Source organism: Myripristis murdjan, chromosome 5 (genome assembly GCF_902150065.1).
Source record: "Myripristis murdjan chromosome 5, fMyrMur1.1, whole genome shotgun sequence".
NCBI lineage: Eukaryota > Metazoa > Chordata > Actinopteri > Holocentriformes > Holocentridae > Myripristis > Myripristis murdjan.
In genome coordinates, this window is record NC_043984.1 from 35,831,593 (window position 1) to 35,846,229 (window position 14,637).

Consider the following 14,637-nt stretch of genomic DNA (forward strand, 5'->3'; position numbering starts at 1 on the left):
GCAGTTTTATAGGCCAAAGAAGCAATTTTATTATTAATTGATGTACTTTTTGTGAAGGAGGTAATTTCATTTGGCTCTCAGAGGGCTCCAGGGCCTCCATGGGGGTCCTTCACCAAATGAGCAATAGTTTATTTGCACTTAAATTTTATTCACTACAAAACAAGACACAAAAAAAGTCTGAGCAATTATTTTGACGTTATTAATCTCAGCACTGTGAATGTGTTTTTTCAGTGTCAGAGTATGACATTTAAACAGTTTAATACTAATTACAAGCCAAAGCGTCATAATTTTCAAATTTTTCAGGCAGGGTTCCTGGGGTGTAATCAATTCAAATGGGCGGCTTGCTGCTTAATGGAAGTCTGCATGGGTGTCCAGAACATGATATAAATTGCCTGATATGAAGAGATCCAACTGATTTGCAGGCAGATCTGATCGCGGTGGCAGACATTGTAAAAACACAGTCGCAGAGGTCGGCGCACGCTGTCAGTCCTCTCAGCGATGGGCCCGTTTGTTTGTGGTAATTAATATGATGTGTCAAAATGAATGTGCCGGTGATTCATTGATGTTAAAATGAAACACGCAGCACCTTTAAACAGATGTGCTCGGCCCAGTTTGAGATGATTAGTGATGATGGTAACTTGAAAGAGACAGCTGAACTCGCAGCTGAGCCGCGGATCTCCAGCGGCTCCACTCTTCCCGTCGATTCAGCGTCACGCCGCGGTTCTGGATCTGCACCGCGAGCGGATCCATCATCTAAAGTCACCGGCCAACAGGCAGTCGACGCTCGTCTCGGAGGGGGCAGACAGCCGGAAAAGAACCAGCCTCACAAACCTGTCAGTCAGCCAGTCAGGAAGTTTGATGTTCATGTCGGTTGCAAAAAAAACTTCCCATACAACTAAACTGCATTTTTAATTATCTCTAACGAGGGGAAAATTATTTGTCATGGATTATGTTTGTGTCTGACAAATCCAATATACATTTCCAATCAACATATTGGGAAATTCTTATTTTCCAGCAGCAGCTTGTCCAGACATGGCCACTTTATCAGCTCCACATTCACAATCTAATCTAATCCAACTTGTTGTGCCATAAAGTTTCCTCTCCTGCTGCCTGTAATGCTCAGCTTGTCTTGTTGTCACGGTAACAGAGGTGTTCATTCACTTCTGTGTTTGGCATTGAGCTCATAGTTAGTGCTGCACTTTACTGACAGCTGTTTCCACTATTCTGTCCCCCCTCATTGTTTATAAATAGGGAGGACAAAAAATTAGAAACACCTCTCAGTATAATGCAGTCTAGTAGCAGACCTCTGCAAACTACAACCTCAGTAATAAACACAGAATTAAAGTGACACATTCTGCACAATGTCAACACAAACTGAACATGATAAACTTTGTTAAAGGTAGGATTTATGGCAGAGCTGCTGAGCTGAACTGCATCAGACTGGAAACTCAGGTCACACATTTTGGAATTGTTTTGGGGAAAAAAATGAGAGTTAGATGGTGGAGCTGTAACCGCTGAACACATTTTGTAAGGCTTATGTTTTCACTTCGACGGAGCCAGGCTAACGACTCCCATAGACTTCAAGTCTTTATGCTAAGCTAACAGGAAACGCTACCCATAGGAACTGAACCACTGGAGGTACAGAGGTGAAAATGGTGTCCAACATCTGGTCTCAGTCTGGGGAAGTCAGGAAAAGGGGATTTTGCCCAAAACATTGGAGTATTCCTTTAAATACGTTTAGACTTGAGTATTGTACCTTGCTGTGCTCCAGATTTTATTTACTTTTCTGGAAACTGGTCAGTTCTTAACAGCGATCAATCAGCATAAAATAATAATAATTTGGATTTAGGATTTTTTTTTTTTTTTTATGAAAATGCGGTTCGAATCCTCCGTTCTCCAACCTTTAGGCAATATGATCCTGCATACGACAATGTCCTCTTTTGCTAAAAAAAAAACAAATTAAAATAAAAAACTAAAGTACCTTTTTACTCGGTTGTATTTTTTACCCCAGTTAATTCCAGCAGAGTAACTACGCTTTTCCTTGACTCAGGTATTTCTCTGCTCCCTCCACCCCCTGGGTCATGCTGCTCTCCTTTGTGATAATCCTAATCACAGTGTGACCAATGAAAGGGCCGCCGGGCTGGAGAATGCTGAGTATCTCCAACAGCCCCGCAAAATACCCTCGGAAGGTCGTCGCCTCGCCCATTTTTGTTCCCGGTTTTGGGGCGGCAGAGTAAGGTCACATGCGGAGGGAGGGGGTAAATGTCCCATCCACATTCCGGCCGGCGCTTTTATGAGCGCACGGTATGCCGCTGGGATGTGAGGCATCCCTTTTGCTGGAGTGCAGGTAGCCTAATCAGGCGAGGCGAGCGCGCGGCGTGTTGTGCCCTGCAGGAGCGAGGCAGGCAGCTGACCTTCGAGTGGAGGATCAGCAGCACCGGCATCGCGATGAGAAGAAACCAGAGGAGAGTGAGAGACATGGACAGACAGAGAGAGAGAGAGAGAGAGGGCGAGAGAGTGAAGGAGAAAGAGGTGGGGGCGCTTGTCATGATGCTAAGGTTAAAAAAAAAAAAAAGTTCCTTGACATGTTTGCTGCAAAGTGTCTCTGAAATGCCTCCCCAAGGCAACGCTTCGTGCCCGAAACGAACCAGAAAAAAAAAAAAAAAAAAAAAATCAGGTATGAATGCCACCTGCAAAGTGAAGGAGCACGGTGCAGCCTCGTTGAAATGGATTCGAGGCGCCGCAGCGTGTGGAGAGCCAGGTAAAGACGCTAACACAAACAACAGCTGCGAAACAAAATGGCGCACAGCTTCTGCTCTCCCCCCGCTACATAATGCATGGCTAACAAGACAAATGTCCCCGCGTCTTGCCATGAATTATGCATCGACGCTCCGCTCTCCTAAACGACAGCTGAACATTTTATCTGCGGAGGGATCACCTGGTGAACAGTGTGACGGCGCTGAGGGGAGGCAGGGAGGGGACGGAGAGGAGCCCGCTCTGCAGATATCTGTGCACTAATGCAAGGCTAATGCAATCTGCAAAGGTTTTAGAGATGTTGAGGTATTTTTCCTCGCATTTCCTCCTTAACCAGGATGAATCGTCGCTCTCTCATTGGCTGGAGCGCAGACGTCACAGTGTTTTGGTGAAAGACCCCATGAAGCTGTTATCTTACTTTCTAAAATGTGTTTCCTCTTACAACAGGATGTGACTTTGGGAGGGATCATTTAAAAGTGCAAACCAGTAGGATATCAGTTTATTGTTTCCTATAGACTGATACTGCAGCTGTGGCAAACTATTTTTACCTTTTAGAAACAAAATCTAAGTCTTGCTTGGTGCACAAATATATGGACAAAAGTACTGGGCCACAGCTCTTAATCAGTGAATTCAGGTGTTTGATTCAGTCCCGTTGCCACAGGTGTGTAACCTCCAGCAGCAGCCATGCAGTCTGCCTTCACCAACATCAGTGACAGAGCGTCTGGTTCTAAAGAGCTCACTGAGTTCCAGGTGCTGCTGGAATAGTGATGGAACAGGAAGCCACCGCTGCAACAAGTCAGCTGCTCAACTTTCTTCCCTCCTAGATATTCCACCATCAGCTGGAAGTGGGATTATTGCAAAGTGGAAGCGTTTAGGAACCACAGCGACTCGGCCACCAGGGGGCGGCACCACGTAAAGTTACAGAGCGGGGTCGCCGAGCGCCGAGGCTCATAGTGCGTAAAAGAGTCCGACGCTCTGCTGACTCAGCCTACACTGCAAAAAGTCAAAATCTTACCAAGATTATTTGTCTTATTTAAAGTAAAAATGTCTTATTTCTAGTCAAAATATGTCATTACACTTAAAATAAGACATGATCACCTCAGAAATTACTTGTCTTTAGACAATTTTCACTTGTTTCAACTTGTTTCAAGTGAAAATCTACTTGAAACAAGTGAAAATTAGCTTGAAACAAGAAACAAATTTTGCCAATGGAACAAGCAAATTTTCACTTGTTCACTTGTTTCACAAGTAAAAATTTGCTTGTTCCATTGGCAAAATTTGTTTTTGCTTTTTACAAGCAAATTTTTACTTGTGACAAGTGAAAATTTGCTTGTTCCATTGGCAAAATTTGTTTCTTGTTTCAAGCTAATTTTCACTTGTTTCAAGTAGATTTTCACTTGAAACAAGTGAAAATTGTCTAAAGACAAGTAATTTCTGAGGTGATCATGTCTTATTTTAAGTGTAATGACATATTTTGACTAGAAATAAGACATTTTTGACTTGAAATAAGACAAATAATCTTGGTAAGATTTTGACTTTTTGCAGTGTATGCCTATTAATGCCTCTGGATTTAGAATGGGCCAGAGAGGCCAGAAAAGCTTGTGCAGGTGGACCAACACTTTTGTCCAGATAGTCTTCAGGTGATGCAGGCAACCGTGGAAAAAAGGGACTGTTTTTGAATGAAACCAAGTCATTTATTACATAACCAAGGCCTAAATTCATCACCTAAAGACTCGTATCAAGCAAGACTTCCAGGATGTCTCTGGATATTCTCCTTCATCCAGGTCATCGTTCTCTTTGGGCAAATTGAATCGTAGGCAACTGGATTCGCATTTGTCTTAGGAAGACGTTTCTCCTCTTATCCAAGGGCCTTCATCAGTTCATACGCATCGGTCTTTCTAGTCCGCACTAGTCTGACGAAGACAAGTGCAGAAACGTCTTCCTAAGACAAATACAAGTCCAGTTGCCTACGATTCAATTTGTCCAAAGAAGACTTCCAGGACTTTGACCCCTCACAAAAGAGCCCCAGTCATATGAGCCACTAGAGCCACGCAGCGCCTCCTTCTCCCTTTGCAAACGGTATTTTTCACTTTGCTTTCCCTTCAGCTCTTCTCCACACACACACCGGCTTGCCTCTTCCTGTCTCTCTCTCTCCCTCTGTGTGTGTCTTCGCTGTTGACTTTCTTCATCACCGGTAGAAACTCGCCCAGAAACTCACCTTGCATCTTGGATTTTTTCACCGGCGACTCGAAGCAAACGTGGCATCGAGTGACGCTTCCTTTGTCCAGTAACCTGGGCTCTTAGGTGGACCTTCGTGGTTTAATATGTTCATGGAAAAGCCTCACAAGTAGCACATTTCTGTGTGGGGAAACACTGCAGTTAGCGAGGGAAAATTTAAATTCTGACTTTACCTACTGGTGCACAATGAAGCCACCATGGGAGCTTTAAAAGATCATTTCAGTCGCTGTCATCCTGGGCCAGATTTGCCTGTTTTCTGCACAGCTGCCGTACCTACGTTTGTCTCTGCAAAGAGCGCCGTCCTTTGATAAAAATCCAACAGAAACTCGAAAAAAAAAAGAAAAAAAAAAAAACAACAACCCAGAATGCACCCTGTACATGTAACTTTTCAATAGAGTTACATTCACAGCGCAACGAGCCCCGCTTACATCTGATTTTCCAATTATCTCTGGCCTGACACTTGAGTATAATGCAGTAATGGGTGTGATATTTCAACCAACATGAGCTTGTTAGCAAGGAGAAAGTTCAAGCACCCCTGATGCCACATGCAGGTCATATCAGAGTATTCCCGTAAATGCAACCTGCCGTCTGGGAGAGGAAAAAAAAAAAAAAGATGTTCACGTCAAGCTCCTAGAGGTAATTACAAGTCGAATATGTGAGAATGTGTGTTTTTTTTTTTTGTTTTTTTTTCGGGGGCTCTAGTATCTCCTACTTGGTGTCACAAATTGTGTAGATGTGTCAACACAAGTGGTAAATAAAGCAGCGATAAAAATAAACATTTTGTTCTCGCTGCTAAGGCAATCAGATGTACTCATGAGGAGCGATCACATCATCACGTTCGCTCGGCTCTGTCTGACTTCATAGATCTGTCACACGATTTCTGTGTTTCATACATGACGATGATGATGATAAGGCGATGGATGCTGTAACGCCGTCTAATCTGTTAACGCATAGAAAATACCTCGTTAAATAGATGCAGCTGCTGGAGCCGTGATGGAGAGAGAGAGAGAGGGAGAGAGAGAGAGAGAGAGAGACAGAAATGAGCTTTGTTTGGAAAAGATGACTAAGTTTCAATCCAACTGCCAGTCATTTCAATCCAGCTGTCACTTGGTGCAGCTTTAACTCCGCTTACATCTTAATCTGACATCTCTAAACAAAAAAAAAAAAAAAAGGAAATCAATATTTTCAGGGGCTTCCTGCTGCCGATGAAACGATTCGGCAGGATCTGATAGGCGCTGTCACTTTGGACCTGACGTTTATTTTAAAGTTTGTTTGATTTTGATTGTCGGCGCATTACGAACACGGCTCCGCTTGCGTTTTGTCTTTAGATATGAACGATTGGATCCCGGATGTGCTCTGAGTCCCATTTTTCTTTTCTCTCAGCTTTGTACTCACTCTGATATCAGTCTCATGAACGTTGCCTCTCTGTTTTCTGTTGGAAACTACAGTAAAATAGCAATAATGCATTTTATTTATAGGCGCCCTTCACGTCACCCAGGGACACGGAACAAATCAATACATAATAAAAGACAGTCAGTGCAGAATGATAACGGATATCAGCTGAAAATGTTAGCAATGGTAAAAAAAAAAAAAAGCAGCAAAATAAAATATATATGCTTTCACAAAATACAGAATACACATTACAGAGCGTCAGGAAAGGCTAAAGACTTAACAGATTCACGCTGACGCTGAGGGAGATCGTATAAAAACCACGAGGGGCGAGAGCCTCGGAACCATATTTGCACTGATTTTGGGGGGTTTTTATTTCCATGCAAGTCGTCTGTTTTCACACGGTGCCGGCCAAGGTTTTCAGGGCTTAGCATCTAATTCCTGCTGGCCGCTTTGCTGCATCCCAAACACGGCTATGAAAGACTAATGAACCTCCCAGGGCCCCGCTTCCCCCTGCAACTCAAGCTTAGCACTCCCAATCAATAAGTGGGTAAAAAAAAAAAAAAAAAAAGCAAGGAAGTGTGTTGCTGTTCCCTGTCACTCTCGCTAGCGTACAGTAAACTACACGAGCGGGGCGGCGTTAAAGGGGGGATGCCACCCATTTTACCTCATGTCAGTCAAAAAAAAAAAAAAAAAAAAAAAAAATTAATATTCATTCCAAAGGTCAAGGATGGTTCAGTCAATATTTGTGAACATGCAAACCTCGCAGATCCTAAACCGAGGCGAGATGAGACACACACAGTTCAACCGCTATTTTTTATAACAGTGGAACAGGTGGAGGAATCTCTATTTTCTGTATTTTTATATTTGACGTTAAATATGAAAATACAGGTTTGGTCTGCTGGGCTATTATGACCCTGACACACACGCGTGATTTCGGCCGTCGTACGTGGTCGGCGGTAGCTTTTGCGCCTATTATTACTATCATTATTATTATTATTATTACACCTGTTGAATCGGCTGCTCGTCGGGTTTTTTCTTTTTCACGTATCCGGTTGTGCAGAGAGAGATAGCAGGAGCACTTATACCGGGCTACAGTTTTATATTTTTATAAAGATACCTATTTTATAAAAGGCCAATCCATAATCATTTTGTAACAGTACCCATAATAATTTGGAATACTTTTTAGTCCCGCCCCCAAAATTTATCCCACTCTGAACTCAGTTCAAAGCTTGAGAGCCCTGCAGAAGCCACTCGATGTCAGCAGTCCCTGTGCTTCCCTTCTCCTCCCCCCAGCGATGCATTCATGGCACAATTAACACACCGGTAAATAAACACCAGTCAGTCCATTCGCTCTGGAGCTGGCCATTTTCGGCATCAACTTTATGTTTCTTAGTCTTTAACAGAGACATTTTGCAGCTTGTTAGCCTGAGAAACGTAACGTGACGTAACATGAAGATACATCCAAGACAGACAGGACGAGGTTCAGATGTCTCAAAGCAGCTCAGGCCTGAGCAAGCTTATTTTGGGTGTAAAACTCCAAATCAGCCCTGCGAGTGCTGGGTAGAAATAAGAGAGCGTCCGGGTTTAATCCGGGTTTAATCTGGGTTTAATCTGGGTTCAGTCCATCCTCCTGAAACGTCCCTCCTGCTCTCATCATCTTCAGCTCAATAAAATATCCCGCATGAAAAAAATAAATCAGATCAAGGTGACACCGCACTCAAGTTTTTAATTAATCAGGCTCTCATTTGCACTTTTGTGCTCTGAAGACGCCTCCCGTCGGTTTTACCTCCTCGAAAAACTCTCCGCCTGCAGCAGGAGGCAGGAATAAAACATTTTTTCTAAAGTTTGATTTTCTTACTGGCTGATATTCGCCTTTCTTGTGCTTTTCAGCTTCCCCTCCTCCACATAGCTTATATTGTTTTAGTGCTTTTATTTTGATATTTTGAATTTTGAATTTGATCTATTTCCAATTGGTTTTAATCATCCGGCCTCATGGCATCGATGAGATTCATGATGGCGTCTCCTCAGCTTTTTTATTGTGTGAAGTACTTTGTGTTACATGTACTTCTATGAAAATTGCTATATAAATAAAGTGTGATTGATTAATTGACTGTTCCTCCATCACTTTCCCGCGTCCTCGGCTTTCTCGCCGTTGCTTTGGCAGTTTTTTTTTTTTTTTTTTTTTTTTTTTTTAAGGTTGATATCACCCTGAAGTTTCACCCCAAAATTTTGCGCTCAGAATCTTTAAATTTGACCCTTTTTCATGCCAAAAAATAAAATAGAATGAAAAATCGCTGCATTCAGTGTTTTTCTCTCAATAATTTAGACCGTCACGGGACAAAAACTTAACTTTAACTTTTTGCGCTACTTTCACCGCCTCTCAATGAAGAATGGATTTGCACGCAGACAAAATATCGAGCGGCTGAATAAAATAAAATAAAATAAAATAAAATAAATGTAAGGTACAAATAAACTCCAATGTCATGTCAGGTTTTCCAGGCTGTGCGTCTCTGTGAGATCAGGAGGAACGGCCGTCACCTCGGGCTGTCTGGCTGATCTGGCTGATATTTTTAGTCGAGGAACCAAAATCAGGCTGAATTATTGGCCTAACCCCGGCGGTGGTTGCTAAAATCTAACAGACTCCTCCGTGTCTGCTTCCAGCCCCGCAAAAGCACAAGCAAGTGTGTGAAATGGGCTCACTCAGATGTTGTCAGGTGGATTTGGTTTGTTAATTCTGGAGCCGGAGATTTGGCCAAAGCGTCGGCGAGAAGGCAAACCGAGCCGCCCGCCGCTCGCCAGCACTTCCTCTGAAATGGGACGGAAATGCCCAATGAAGTGCAGAACGGAGGCGGTTGTGAAATTCAATCAGAGGTGGAAATCTCCCCGACAATGGGAGCAGTTATTTGAGGTCGCATTGGTTAATGGAACACGCGGATCCTTTTAGAGCCATTTGTGAATGTGAAAATTAGGCCCCCAACCTTAATTCTCACTGTACTTGAGCGAGATGTGATGGAATAACAAAGGGACCCTGCGAGCGCAATTTGCAGTGGGTTGGAGAGAGAGATTTAGCTTGGCAAATTAGACCCTCATTTGAGACCTCGCCTTGGAGGCTGAAGGGGAATAAAAAAAAAAAAAAAAAGACCGAAATGGTCTTGTGTAATATTCAGCACATGTCCCCCCAAGGAAAAATCTGGAAGATAAACACACCTGTCCTCAGCTTCTCCTCAGCGTCCGTGGCTCCTCGAGCCTCAACCCGCAGGAACCACAGCAACACCACTGGATTTCCTTCAGAAACGTGCATTCATTAACAAAATATTACTCAAAAAACACAAAGTACAAAACAACCCCCAAGGAAATTACCTGACATTTAGCAAAACAAATACCAGAAAAAAAAACAAAAAAAACAACTACACACAGAGAGTCACTGATCCCACCTTTAAATATATCATTTGTATCATTAGAAAAGTCATGAGACCAATAGAAATCATTAGATAGATAGATAGATAGATAGATAGATAGATAGATATACTTTATTGATCCCAACCAGGGAAATTCTGGTGTTCCAGCAGCAACAGTAGAAACATATAATAAAGTTAAATAAAACAGAATAAAGGCTAAATATTTACAATAAAGACTATAAAGACTAAAAACTAAAAATATACAATAAGGGCTAACCTAAGAAAAAGAGATATGGGATGTGAAATATACAGATGGAATTGAAGTATATACATGATTGTAGAGATAAGGAGAGAAATTATTGTCATTTTTAATCTTTATTATTAGTTTTTTTGTGCAAATTTTAGGTCATTTTTTCGCTAATTGTTTATTGACGTTTTGCTAATTTGCTGATCACCTTTTTCCCCCCACATGTTTTTGAAAGAAATAAAGTGAATTTCAAAGGGTTAAAGAGGATTTTTGAGTTTATTTTTCATTATTTTTTTTTTAAGATTTTCCATTCATTCCCTTCCAAAAAACAGCAACCAGTGTTCTTTGTTCTACTTCTTTGCAGTGTCATTATTATTATTGTTATAATTGTTTTTGTTGTTGTTAGTATTGTTCTTGTTGTTATGTGCGTTCAGAAATCTGCTGTCGGAGCGCTGACTCCTCTCTCTCTCTCTCTCTCTCTCTCTCTCTCCTCCAGTGGCCATCATGCTGAAGGATGATTACTTTGTGCGGGGCGCCGGCCTGCCCGGCAGGTTCAAGGCAGAGAAGGTGGAGTTTCACTGGGGGCCGAGCAACGGCTCCGACGGCTCCGAGCACAGCATCAACGGCCGGCGGTATCCCGTGGAGGTGAGTGGCTCTGAACGAGACGACAAGACGTAAAGATGTGGAGGGAAGGTCCAGATCTGGGACTGGACTGGGAGACGAACCTGCTCTTCTTCTTCCTCTGATTATCGCACACAAACAAAAATCATTAGACAAAAATACATCAGAGCAGAAAGAGCTGAAAGACGACCCACGCTTAAAGGTGCATTCTGCAAAACAACAACAAAAAACTTCAAATAAGAATAATTTAGATAAGGAATAAAAACACTGAAGACCAGGTAGCATCAGCCTTCATTTAAATATTTTAATGACTTCATCCAAGTCATGTAAGGTGTTATATTTGATTACTTTGTGATCACTTTTCTAACAAACGTCCTGAACTCGGTGGTGAAGCTGAACACTCCTACAGACACGGGTTCAAAGCGGGCGGTGTGACCCTCACAGCAGAACTCAACACCGGCTGTCTTCAGTAGAACATGAACTGAGATCAGAGCGTTTTGATTTTTAAAGAAATCTCACATCTGTGGATCGCAGACAACAAACACCTCGAGGCGCTCGGCCAGTCTCGGGTCTGCCGGACCGGCTGCTGGAAATGACTCGCTTTGATTTGATTGGCAGACGAGAGAGGGGCGGGGCCAATTCAAACACAAGATAGTAACTGTGATTTAACCGATTTCCTTTCTCTGAAACTGAAACTGATTATTCCAGGGACGCAGCCGAATCCAAATCCATATTCGGTAATTAACCGATAATGGCTTTCTGCCGAATACATTTCCATCCGAATATTTATCTTAAAGTTTGGCCTTCAATAATACATGCAGTTCCTTCCCAATCTGAGTTTCCTTGTGAAGGATAACGCTGCTTTGGCTGTCCTTCACACCCAGACCTTTAATTTGAAGTAGTGTTCACTCAGAAATTATATCATAATCCCATGTACTGGATGGAGATAGACCAAGAGAATAGACAATAACAGTCATGGTGCACAAAAAATGTGAATAATATTATATTTCTTTTTTATTTGCAGACTACATAGTTGTTAGGGTGGGCTTCCTAAACCTATATAGTTTTAATAAGCAGGGATTTCTGTCATTTTACGTTTATTTGTGGTTAAAATCCAGCGATTAAAACAAAGGAAAAACTTCTGGTTTAAGCCATGTAACTAGTTACACCCCAAACACTGTCAGTTAAGTAAATATTATTCTATTATTCTAGGTCCTCTAACCTTACCTTAACCTTACCTTAACCTTGATAGATACATAGATTTACTTTATTGATCCCAAACTGGGAAATTCTTGATGCCTAAGCTTAACCAAACTGCTTGTATCTCCTGCTGCCAGTAGGGGGCGCTAAATTAGGAAACGCTCCTGTGCGTCGTATCAGAGGTTAGAAGTAAATAACCCACGTGGTCGTTTTGTTTTTTTAAGGTCAACTTCAATCCCAACCATCAAAAAATTTCCTCTCCATCAAAATCCCAAGTTTCTTTTCGTCGTGCCGAGTCTAAAAGTTGCTCGCCTCGATGCAGTTTTTGCGCAATGTGCCTTTAAAAAGCTTTGGTGAACCGGGTGCAGCTGGGATCCCTGGTCGTGCTGCAGCAGTGAAGCAGCAGAGCAGGCGTCGAGCTGTATGGAAATGTGTGTGTGAGTGATGGATTAGGTAATAAGAGAGAGAGAGAGAGAGGGGCGACGTGCGATGACAGCGCTGGAAAACTAAAGGCAGGAAATGAGATTAGGGGGGTTGTTAAGGGGCGTGTGGGCGGCAGAGCTGGGAGGCTTGGTTAAGGTGTAGAGTTACATGCAGCACCTTTGGCGTTTTCCTCGAGCCGCCCGGATGCAGTTCAGTATGTATGTCAGATGCAGTATGCCAAGAGTACCGGGATGTTCTACTACATCCGGTCAGATTTCGCAGTATGCATGTCAGCACGCTGCTCTGGCCATTCTGACCCACAATCCTTTGCACAGCGGACGTTACGTTGCACTGATTGAGCTGTGTGTACAGGCCGTATGAAACAGCACCGGCATTTTGAACAACATTCAGGTGTGGCGCTACGGACGGCGGCGGAAGTGAGCAAGAGGGTCGGAGTTCAGGGAGGACGTATGAAGTGACTCATGCATACTGCATACTACACTACATGCATACTACACTACATGCATAATAAACTACATGCATACTACACTACATGCATACTATAGTACATGCATACTACACTACATGCATACTACACTCATGCATTCTACACTACATGCATACTACACTCATGCATACTACACTCATGCATACTACACTCATGCATTCTACACTACATGCATACTATAGTACATGCATACTACACTACATGCATTCTACAGTCATGCATACTATACTACATGCATACTACAATCATGCATACTACACTACATGTGTACTACACTACATGCATGCTGCATACTACATTTGTGAGGGCAGCTGCAGTACTTTTTACTTTTAGTATTTATACCCGGATGCAGTTCAGGTGACGGAGGCGGCGGCGGCGGGGGAGAAAAAAGTGTTTTTCCTCAGGAGGGGCGTCTCCAAACGGGACACGTTTTTTTTCCCTGATGTCGCCTCTTCAACTTGATTTATCTGTGCGGCCATCAGCATCCAGCTCCAGCTCCAATCATTATCATTAGCAACCACCCCCCCCCCACCACCTCCCTCCCTCAGTGCAGCGTGCCAAGTGTGTAAAAGTGTGAGCTAGTCAGTGCGTTTGTGTGTTGTTGACGTGCGCGCTTGGCGTCTGCCACTCTCGCGGCGGTGGAAAATGTCAGCCCCGGCTCCGCTTGGACCTCGGCGAGAGCGCTGCCTCCTCGCCGCGCCCGGCCAAACAGATGAATATGTATTGTTTGACATTTGGTAGATCAGCATGCTGACAGTTCAGCTTGATATTGTAATCTTCCATCCTGCCTCTTCCGCCTCTCTTTTCCCTCTCGAAGCTTTTGCATAAAGCCGCGTAAAGGTGCCTATGTGTCAGATTTTTCAGATAGCCCCCCCCCCCTCCCCTCCTCCCATCCCCTCGCCGTCCTCATCCGTCCTCGCCGCCGGGGTAGAAATATTGCTTACCTGTCCGCTCGGAGGAGAATTCAGAGATTTTGCTGAAAACACAAAAACCTCCCAAATGAATGCATGAAGGAGCTCTCTGCCGCCGCTGTTTTCATATCGCCAGATTTATAATACACCTTCACCATTGATTTAGCAGTGAGGCATCACCCAACAACTTTCCATGTAGCACCTTTATGAAGTCCCAGAGAAAACAAAAGTGTTTTTTTTTTTTTTGTTGTTTTTTTTTCGTGTTTCTCCGAGCTAAACTTTGGCTAAAAGAGCCCGGGTTGGATTCAGTAGTCGTTTTTAAGGCTGGTGATTTTCATGAGGAGCCTCTGCTTAAAGAGTGTAAGCAGAGCATGTGTTCAGTCTGAGCGTGCCATGAACCTAAAAATTAAAAAAAAAAAAAGCAGTCGGTATTTTCCTTCTAGCTGTCGAGTGTGAAGGTCAGTTTTAACAGAAAAAGGTGTACAGGAGTAACAATGATATATGTACTTAGACGTATTTTTAATGGATTCACTAAAGCAGTTTTTCAGTGGCAGGGAAACTCAATTTACCACGTATACATGAGACATACACGTCTTTACATGATGAATTCATTCATGGAAAAAGAAAAAAAACATTGCTAAGACATTCAATTAAAAAATGTGCAGAAAATAAAGAGAAAAGTGATATTATGATCATGCATATGCACATTTGTACACACACACACACACACACATACACATAGAAACACACCTTAGAGCGCACGTGTCAAACTCAAGGCCCCAAAGACGACGTCTGATTTTCCACCGATACCACAGCACGGATACTACAAACCCCAGCATGCACTGCAGTGTCAACACTATCAGCACCACAGGTCACCTGCGCAGAAAATAACATGATTATGTTTATTTATTATTGTAACTTTATTATTTCAGTACACAAGGGGTC

General features: G+C 42.9%; 1 protein-coding gene across 2 annotated transcripts in view; it reads left to right on the forward strand.

Moving 5' to 3' along the window:
- The window catches only part of LOC115358974 (receptor-type tyrosine-protein phosphatase gamma-like), a 528,184-nt gene that overhangs the window by 330,813 nt on the left and 182,734 nt on the right, over positions 1-14,637 (forward strand). For both annotated transcript variants that reach the window (XM_030051157.1, XM_030051156.1), the window contains exon 4: positions 10,526-10,674. In XM_030051157.1, coding sequence (XP_029907017.1) covers positions 10,526-10,674 — 149 coding nt within the window. The remainder of the gene's footprint in view (positions 1-10,525; positions 10,675-14,637) is intronic.